A 10,334-nucleotide genomic window follows, 5' to 3' on the forward strand; every position below is an offset into this window, starting at 1 on the left:
ACATTATTAGAGAGTTAGTAGAATTTATTATTATTAATTAGCAGTTAATCAGTAATATTTAAGAGTGTAAACTAAAAATATGTTATTAAATTGTTAGACTAAAAAAATTAAACTAATAACTAAAAATACTAGTAAAAAATAAAAAATTCTACTGATTCTTAAACTTTTCTCTAAGAATAATACCCCATCACGGTATAAAATGGGACTTAAACCATGCAAAGAACCATATTATTCTCGCACCAGGCTTAAAGAGGAAATTTAGTAGCTACGATACGAGCACAGACAGCGCAATAAAATTATTAATGGCAATATATAAATTCCACTTAATGTGGCAACCGATGAATTATGATAATAATTCTTTTTTTTTTCCTGGGTATAAGCTAAGGAGCTGGAGAAGTCTTCTAGACTCCATGATTGAAGTTATTTAGTGTAACTATTACAAGTTTACAACAAAATTATGCAGTGTATAGAATATGCAGTAACATGGTATTCCCCCCTTATTTCTAGCTAGTGCTATGTCATATATGATGTGATAAGAATAAGAGTAGCCGCAATTTTATCATGAACAATCAGCATACACAATTATCAGTGTTCTTATTACATAATATGAGCTTGTAAGAGGTTTCCTCACTTTCCAGTTGGGATCCTAATGCTATCAAGGAATGATTTCCCACGCAGTTCTTGTGAGAGGTATCCTTTGAAGTACTCCCCGGCGGCGATTCTCTTGAACGCTGCCGGTGTTTCAGGAGTAACAAGGCTTGGTGCAGGACCAATAATAGCATCTAAAGCAGGGTTGTAAAATGTTGCTATGGAAAGCCTCTCCTTTTCTGAGTTAACCGTTGCTCGATGTTCAACACTGCTATAGATTCCATTCGTTATGATCTGCCAAATCAAATTCACATAAATCATTGCAATTTTTCTAACTAGGATATGATATGTAGGGGTGCACATGGGTCGGTTGAAGCCGGATTTGATGTGACCCAGATCCGACCCGAAATATACACCGAGTTTATTTATTAGACCCGAACTCGACCCTAGACCCGATGAAACTAATACACTTTCGAACCATAATTATACCAGGTGAAAACAGAGCCGTTAACATTATATCACGTTAATACCTTCTTATAAGCTAGTATGTAAAAATATCCAAATTTTCAAGACTCCAACCATTATTTGACATCGTAAAATTCACTTAAAAAAAATATAACAAGAATTAACCCTTTTTCAAAATTAAAGCATAACCACAATCAATACTAATATTGTCTAATAACACCAAATATTTAAATCAATACAAATAACACAATATTATGCATTAGTCTAAAGTCTTATGCATTCTAAACATAAAACATTAACTTATAGTCTTATAATAACTAATAACACAAAATATTAAAGTTTACAATACTTAAATTCCACATAAGAATAACCATTATCCATCACTAATAACATAAAATATTAATTGTGTATGATGACTAGGGGTGGCAACATGTACCCTACCCGCGGGTACCCAACCCGATCTCACCTGATCGGGTAGGGTTGTCAACCCGATCCGCAGCGGGTAGGGTAAGGTGCGGGTTAAATTCTCGTGTGGGTCGGGTAGGATGCGGGTTGAGCATCAACCCTACTCGACCAACCCGCACCCTATATATGTATATGTTATATATTTATATAAAAATATGTTTCAAGTGGATGTTTCACTAAATGTAAAAGATCCTTAGCCACTAAAAAAAGATCATTAATTGATAATTTAATTTTTTTTTACATAAAAGTCAGTTCTATTTTAAATTATTATGAAGTTATATAATAATTTTGCATCTTTTTTATAACTCGCGGGTAGGGTTGGGTATCCGCGGGTTGAGAGCGGGAAGGGTTAGGATTGGGATATTCTCAACCCGTGGGTAGGGTAAGGTTGAGTTTATATAAAAATTTCAACTCGCGGGTAGGGTTAGGGTTGGCTTCAAACCCTACCCTACCCTACCCGTTGCCACCCCTAATGATGACCGGGCCACCGGGCCGACTTCGGGTGACCCGAGCTATGGCCCGGACCCGATCCGAAATAATGACCGGGTCAATTTTTGAGACTCTTACCCAGCCCTAAACCCAATGAAATCACATCAAATTAGCCCCTAAAATGTTCGGGACCAGACTGGGTCTTCTGGCTGGGCCGAGTCTGCCATGTGCACCCCTAATGATATGTTGCTAAAAAAATGTAAGTACCTCCAACATGTCCCCAATGTTAATAATGAATGCATTAGGCAGGGGCCTCACAGGAATCCAGAGTCCATCTTTTTTAATTTGGAGGCCTTCAACTTGATTGGCTTGAAGAAGTATGGTGAGGCCACCACCATCAGAATGAGAACTCAGTCCCATCGCAAGCTCCGGCTGCGGACACGGCGGGTAATAGTTCATCCTTAGTGATTGCTCAGCTTCACCTAACATGTCCCTTATTTCCATGGGGTCTATAGAAAGATCATCAGCCATAAGGCCAAGCATTTTCACTGCAAGCTTTTCCATTTCTCCGCAATAGTCTTCCAAATAATCTCTGCAGCTTAAAAAATTAGATGCTGTATGACTTTTGAGATAACAGAAAGAGTCAAAGAGAGAAAAGGAAGAACCTGAATGGTAGGGGAATCTTTGGGAACAAGTGGGGCTTTCTGATCTGATGTGGCAGGGTGAACATGAAGAACATGTCAGCCCAGTCTAGTTTCTGTTCATCAGAGACTACAAAGGCCTGACCATATCCCTGCACATCTCCATCTATCTGCCCAAACCTCCTCTTCTCTTCCACTGGCTGATTGAAGAAATCTTGAGCACCTTTCTTCACATTCTCCAATAATGAAGTGTCCACTCCGTGATTAATCAGCTGTATATATATATAATCATAGTCAAACGTCAAAACCATATAAACACTCATAAAATGCTTTTAAGATATGAAACCTGAAAGAATCCCCAGTCTTTGCAAGCATAGTGCAGTTTCTGCAGTTCAGGTTCCCTGTGATGTTGTGACAACAATTTGGCCATGTCAATGACTGGAACTTGAGGCAAATCATGAGGATTAGTGGAGGTGGTGAAGATTGGACGGTCATGCTGATGACGAACATAACGGTGTGGAACTTGTGCTAATGCCTCCTTTGCTATTTCCTGCACAGAGGGAACTAAACCAGATGCTGCTTCCATTCTTAACTTTTAATTGATCACACTCAAACTAACACTAACACACCATGAGTTCAATATATCCTTCTCCCTCTACAAATTCAGACGTCATCATGAGTTGAATATGTTGGGTTGTTCATTTGTCAATTTCACGTTATATTGACTAAGAAGATTCAAACCTCAGTAATAAACTAATATAGCGATATGTCACATACTCACAATTTAGTAAACTAAATTACTTTAGTTGACTAGGACTACATAATAACAATATACTATATGACAAAATAGATACCAGTAATTCCACATCGCAATTAATACATGATGAAAATATCCTCAATATTATTATGGAAACTAGCAAAGCAAGTGAACAATTAGTTCCAACTAACGTTCAAACTTCAAAGTTCTTAATCACTCAAATTTGTTACATGTAAATCAAACACTGAAATGAGACAGCTTTTGACATATTTGTCCGTCACTTTTATCATTCACGTACAAAAAGAAAAACAACAGAACAAAGAAACTGAATGGCAAAGCAATCTTTTCATTTAAGAGGTTTCCTGATTTTCATTTTGAAGCCTCATGCTCTGAAGGTATGATCGGCCGCGGAGTTCTCTTGAAAGGTATCCCTTGTAATATTCTTGACAACTAATTGTTTTGAACACAGCTGGTGTTTCTGGAGTCACAAGGCTTGGTGCTGGTTTCAGAATAGAATTGATATCAGGATTGTAAAATGTTGCTATAGAAATCCTCTCCTTCTCTGAGTTTATTGTTGCTCTGTGCTCAATGCTTCGGTAAATTCCATTGCTTATCATCTGCCAATTCCCAATTAGTTAATAATCTTTGTTAGAACTAATTGTGTTTTACAATCCATTGGTGACATTACCTCAAACATGTCTCCAATGTTAATAGTGAAGGCATTGGGGAGTGGCTTAACAGGAATCCACATTCCATCTTTTTTAATTTGAAGACCTTGTATTTCATTGGCTTGAAGAAGGATGGTGAGAGCAACAGCATCAGAATGAGGATTGAGTCCCATCACAAGGTCTGGTTGGGGACATGGTGGATAATAGTTCATCCTCATTGATAGAGTTCCTCCACCAAACACCTCTTTCATCTCCATGGTGTGCACTTGCAGGGCATTTTCCATAACAAGTTTTTCCAATTCTAAGGAATAGGCCTCTAAGTTGTCCCTTTAACCAGATCCAAACATCATGAGACATAGTCATAAAATCAGAAGCATGATGTATAAAATGACATGCACAAAACAGAAAGAACCTGAATGGTTGGGGGATGTTTGGAAACAAGTGTGGTTTCCTCAAGTGAGGTGGCATAGTGATCAGAAAGAACATGTCAGCCCACTCTAATTTCTGTTCCTCAGAGACTACAAATGCCTGACCATATCCCTCTACATCTCCTTCCTTCTGCCCAAACTTCCTCTTCTCTTCCACTGGAAGATTGAAGAATTCTTCAACTCCTTTCTTCACATTCTCCACCACTGAATCGCTCACTCCATGATTAATCAGCTGTAAGATACTCAAAAGTCAAAACAGTGAAGTGCTGTTACATGAACAACTGTGGATGAAGTTGATGACAAACCTGAAAGAAACCCCAGTCTTTACATGCATGGTGCAGGTTCTCCAATTCAGGTTGGTTGAGATCTTGGGACAACAATTTGGCCATGTCAATCACCGGAACTTGAGGTAAAGGCTCGGTAGCAGTGGCAGATAAGATTGGACGTTCATGGTGTGGACGAACATAGCGGTCAGGAATGGTGGTTAATGCCTCCTTGGCTATTTCCTGAACACAAGGGACTGTGACGGTTGCTATTTCCATGATCAATTAGCAACACTCAGTGTCAGAGATGGATCAATGAGTTTGGCTATGTAGTGCTTCAAAAATGTTCAACTGAAAACTAGAATCAGTGACATATAATGAATTTATTTAGGAACATTAACAGTGGCGGAAGTAGAATTTTACTATTACGGGGCAATTTCTTATAATTAATGTTAAATCTACAATATTTTTAGCTTTAATCTTTTATTCTACTGAACTTATTTTAAATGTACAATATTATACAATTTCTGTACTTGGGGTGAAAAGAGAAATTTATCATGCAATTTGCCCTTATTAAAACAATTCTCATTGAATTAATCAAGTCAATCTACTCATTTAAGTGACTTGTGCCGACTAAAACTGCCACTCTTTCCGTCATTTTCATTGCACAAGAAACTTATACAGAAATAATTATATTGTTGTTTTTTATTCTATTTTATTTATTTTTTTGACATGATAAAGAAATCTTGCGCAATAACAAAGGGAATGGGATAAATACAAGACAACAATTACAAAGAAACTTTTGTGCCACATGGATATATTATGTGTCTTTGACCTTTTTGTTTTCATCTTGGTTATGAATCTTGAAGTTATCAAGATATGATTTGCCACGAAGCTCTCGCGAAAGGTATCCTTTACGGTATTCAGCTACAGTAGTTGTTATGAACATAGCTGGATTTTGTGGTGTAACAAGACTAGACACTGGACCCAAATTTCTTTGTGGCTCAGCGTTGTAAAATGTAGCTATAGAAAGCCTTTCCTTCTCCGGATTAACTATTGCCCGATGTTCGATACTTTTGTAAATTCCATTTGTTATTATCTGCACCCACGCATGCATGATTTTAGAACCATAGTTGATTGACAAGTGAAAATAAAAATTGAAATTAAGGTAGCATATATTTATATAGGAAACATTTCACTCCCGGTGCACCAATTATTTTAACCGTTGATCTGAATTATAAAAAATATATATAATATATATTAATTGAAATCAACGATTAAAACAAATGCCGAATTGGTTCTCTCTCGGTGCACTTGAAATATTTCCATTTATATATATACCTCGAATATGTCGCCAATGTTAATAACAAAGGCATTAGGAAGGGGTGTGACAGGAATCCAGATTCCATCTTTCTTGATCTGGAGACCCTGCATTTCGTTGACTTGGAGAAGGATGGTGAGGGCACTACCGTCAGAATGAGGATTGAGTCCCATCACAAGTTCAGGTTGGGGACATGGTGGGTAATAATTCATCCTCATTGATAGAGTCCCTTCACCAATTTGCTCTTTTATTTCCATGGGGTTCACTCTAAGGGCGTTTGCCATAAGTTGAACAATTTGGATCGCAAGTTTTTTCATTTCCGCACAATAAGTCTCTAGGTTATCTCTGAATGGTAGGGGCAGATTGGGGAACAAGTGTGGTTTCCTCAAGTGAGGTGGCATAGTCACCATATAAACCATGTCCGCCCACTCTAGTTTCTGTTCCTCGGACACCACGAAGACCTGACCATATCCCTCTGCCTCTCCTTCCCTCTGCCTTAACTTGTTCTTCTCTTCCATTGGAAGATTGAAGAATTCTTCAACACCTTTCTTCACATTCTCCACCAATCCACTGCTCACTCCATGATTAATCAGCTGTACAATATTTCAAAGAATCATTACACGATGCCGATAGGAATTAATTAATTAAACTCCTCCAAATAAACCGTACCTGGAAGAAGCCCCAGTGTTTGCATGCATGGTGCAGGGTCTGAAGCTCAGATTGGTTGAGATCTTGGGACAACAGTTTAGCCATGTCAATGACTGGAACTTGAGGTAAAGGCTCATTAGTCGTGGTGGCAGATAAGACGGGACGCTCGTGATCTGGACGAACATAACGCTCTGGAATGGAGGTTAATGCCTCCTTCGCTATTTCCTGAACACGAGGGACTGCGATACTTGCTTTTTCCATTAGCTTCAACTAACACACATATTAGCTTGTTTTACTTCTCACTACTTGCTTCAACTATATATTAATGGCTTCCCTGTTAAATGTGCTCTATTTTCAACTCCCAAGAGTCAATAATATAATATCAAATTATCAATCACATGATACATGCACTTAACCCAATGGATAATATATTAATACTACTGGTCGTTGAAAATTAATAAATTAGAGTATGTATGTAGCTTGTACCAGTTGGTTACCCTACTAATAATCTTTGTATACTGAATGAAGGAGATTCTTAGTCATTAGACACGCGTGCATACGTGATTGCATTGACGACGATGAATAAACTAGTTCAAATAATGTCTCATTATATTGTCAACAATAATATGATATGTTTAAATAAAGACTTTAGTTACATTGTGTTTTAATTTTGAACATAGTTACAAATCTTGTTTTTTGTTTCCATCAATTATCACTGTAACGGTACTAGCTAGGAGATTTAATTACTCAGCTTCTTTTGGGATCTTCATGCTATTGAGGAAGTTTTTGCCACGAAGTTCCTTTGATAGGTAGGCAGAGTAGAATTCTTGATAGGCAACACTTTTGAAGATTGCTGGTGTTTCTGGAGTAACAAGGCTTGGTGCTGGACCTATAGTTGATCCCATGGTAGGCAGGTAAAATGTGGCTATGGAAATCCTCTCTGTCTTTGCATTCACTATTGCTCTGTGTTCTATACTTTGGTAAATCCCATTTGTGATCATCTCCAATATGTCTCCGACATTGATGACCAAAGCATTAGGGAGTGGTTTAACAGGAAGCCATTGACCATCTTTTTTGATTTGGAGGCCTTCAACATCATTGACTTGGAGAAGGATGGTGAGTGCAGCACCATCAGAGTGAGGATTGAGTCCCATCACAAGCTCCGGTTGGGGACATGCTGGATAATAGTTCATCCGCATAGCTTGACTCCCATCACCAAACAATTTTCTCATTTCCTTCCTCTCCACTTTCACTGCATCTGCCATAAGCTCAATCACTTGGACTGCTAGATTCTTCATTTCCACACAATAAGTATCCAAATCATCTCTGAAAGGTTGGGGGAGGGTTGGTAAGAGGTGGGGTTTTCTAATTTGAGGTGGCAGGGTTAACATGTAAAAGACATCTCCCCATTCTAGCTTCTGTTCCTCTGAGGCCACAAACAATTGTCCATATCCCTGTATGTCTCCCTCCTTCTGCCTATATTTGTTCTTTTCTTCCATTGGAAGATTGAAGAAATCTTTACTACCTTTCTTCACATTCTCCAACAATGAACTGCTCACTCCATGATTAATCAGCTGTATGTATGTCATATATACAATCACTACGTACAAAATAATAATAATATAATCCATGAGCAAGAAATGAAATAAAACAAACCTGAAAGAAACCCCAGTGTTTGCAGGCATGGTGCATGTTCTGGAGTTCAGGTTCCTTGTGTTGTTGGGACAGCAATTTGGAGAAGTCAATAACAGGAACTTGGGGCAAAGGGTGGTTGTTCGGGGTGGAGGATAGGGTTGGACGCTCATGTTGTGGGCGGATATAGCGTTCTGGGACATTGGGTGATGCCTGCTTTGCTAGTTCTTGCACAAACGGCACTAAAAGTGATGTTGGTTGCATATCTGATGATGATCAGATATACTTGTTGTTTATTATATGGATTCTTTTGCCGCTTTAAAATTAATTACTAATTAGTACCAGTGTTACATATATGTCAGACATACAGGATGAGATGATTCATGCACCGCTAGTTTTTGGCTTGCTGTTCCCCCTGGTATTGTTGACTCGTGCTAAGTTGGTGATTTGGCAAGTGCAGCCTAAAAATAATGTACACTAAACTTTCTCTAAACAAAATCTAAACTATATATCTATATACTTACAAATAAAATTCAAGTAAAGACAAAAATATTCATATTTTAATAATATTCTGTATTTAAGTTGTATTAGCAACTAAATCTAACTAAATTATTTATATACACACGTATATTTTTTTGGGCTTTTGTTATTTTTTTTTAAATTTTTCTCTTTTTTTATTTTTTTCTTTTGTTATCGCCACGCTTATCATCATTATCTCATTCTTTTTCTCCTCTTTTCTTTTTTATTTAATTTTTTTTTTTCTCCTCTTTCATCATCATCGTTATTGTGCTTTTTTCCTATACGTAAATTACCGTATTTTTTTTCTTCATTCTATTTCAAATTTTTTAACATGTAAGATTTCAATCTAATAAATGTGCATTCAAGTCTAATTGAAAAATAATACTTTTAAAAGAAGTAAGAGTAACAAAAAAATAAAAAATAAGAATAAGAAGAAAAAAATATAACATTAAAAATTTTTTTTTGTGTTTTTGAACAATCTTTCGATGTCAAAATTAAAAAATTTTAGTGTTTTTTTTTTTTGTTTATGAGGAGAATTCAATCTAATAAGTGTGAATCTACATTCATTCAACTAAATAAGATTCCAATATAATATAAACATGTTTATCCAAGTAATTTTGGTGTTATCTTGTGATCTTTTAGTATTTAATTTATTTTTTACATGCATTTAATTAAATAAGATTGTAATACATATTCATTCAAGTCTAATATGAGAAGTAATATTCCTAAAAGAAGTAAGAATAACAATTCAAAACTCTTCTTCCTTCTCCTCCCCTTATTCTTCATTATCTTGATCATTATGATTATTTAGCAAGATTAGAACATCAAATTAAAATATTCTTTCTCATCATCTTTAGTTAGTAAGTAGAAAAAAAAAGCTCTTATTGAAGCATAAGAAGTATAAGAAGACATTTCTGTGTTTATAGTAAAATTTTGGTATCAAAATTAAGAAATTTTTGTATTTTTGTAACAACATTTTGGTATCAAAATTAAAAAATTTTAGTGTCAAAATTAATAAATTTTGATGTTTTTTTATTTATAAAAAAAAATCTAATCCAATAAATATGAACATATATCTATTTAGCTAAATAAGATTGTAAAATAGTACAATATTGTGATCTTTTAGTATGTAATTTATTTTTTAAATTCATTCAATTAAATAAAATTGTAATATATGCTTATTCAAGTCTAATATGAGAAACAATATTTCTATAAAAAAGATAAGAATAATAATTTAAAACTACTACTCCTCTTTCTCCTCCTCTTTCTTATCATCATCATGATTATAAGAAGCAAAAAAAATACAGTATTAAAGAAGTTGTATTTTTAAAATTAAATTTCGGTGTTAAAATTAAGAAGGTTTGGTGTTATTGTTAAAAAATTTTGGCGTTATTTTTTAATAAATTTTGCATAATTTAAAATTTTTTATCTTCTTCTTTTTTATTATTTTTTTCTTCTTTTCTTATCTCACATTCTCATTGTTTTTTTATTTTATTTTTTTAATAAGAAT

At 35.5% G+C, this 10,334-nt stretch overlaps 2 protein-coding genes across 3 annotated transcripts; both read right to left on the reverse strand.

The window, feature by feature from the left end:
- Window positions 1–291: 291 nt before the first annotated feature.
- Window positions 292–3,446, reverse strand: LOC112792480 (oxoglutarate-dependent flavonoid 7-O-demethylase 1). Of its 2 annotated transcripts, none has more exons than XM_025835737.3 (4): window positions 2,935–3,446; window positions 2,613–2,860; window positions 2,215–2,539; window positions 292–882 (listed from the first exon to the last, which is right to left on the reverse strand). In XM_025835737.3, exons 1-4 carry the CDS (start codon window positions 3,172–3,174, stop codon window positions 628–630), a joined length of 1,068 nt encoding a protein of 355 aa, XP_025691522.1. In that variant the 5' UTR covers window positions 3,175–3,446; the 3' UTR covers window positions 292–627. The 2 variants fall into 2 exon arrangements, with proteins under 2 accessions (XP_025691522.1, XP_025691523.1); XM_025835738.3 differs by having other exon boundaries at window positions 2,266–2,539; window positions 2,935–3,267.
- Window positions 3,447–3,469: 23 nt separating this feature from the next.
- Window positions 3,470–8,796, reverse strand: LOC112792484 (uncharacterized). The gene is made up of 8 exons (XM_025835742.3): window positions 8,330–8,796; window positions 7,563–8,247; window positions 6,046–6,359; window positions 5,687–5,803; window positions 4,747–4,785; window positions 4,426–4,673; window positions 4,034–4,340; window positions 3,470–3,962 (listed from the first exon to the last, which is right to left on the reverse strand). The coding sequence occupies exons 1-8, from the start codon at window positions 8,567–8,569 to the stop codon at window positions 3,696–3,698; spliced, it is 2,217 nt and encodes a 738-aa protein (XP_025691527.1). The 5' UTR covers window positions 8,570–8,796; the 3' UTR covers window positions 3,470–3,695.
- Window positions 8,797–10,334: the final 1,538 nt, after the last annotated feature.

The sequence above is a fragment of the Arachis hypogaea genome, chromosome 13 (assembly GCF_003086295.3).
Source record: "Arachis hypogaea cultivar Tifrunner chromosome 13, arahy.Tifrunner.gnm2.J5K5, whole genome shotgun sequence".
Taxonomy (NCBI): Eukaryota; Viridiplantae; Streptophyta; class Magnoliopsida; order Fabales; family Fabaceae; genus Arachis; species Arachis hypogaea.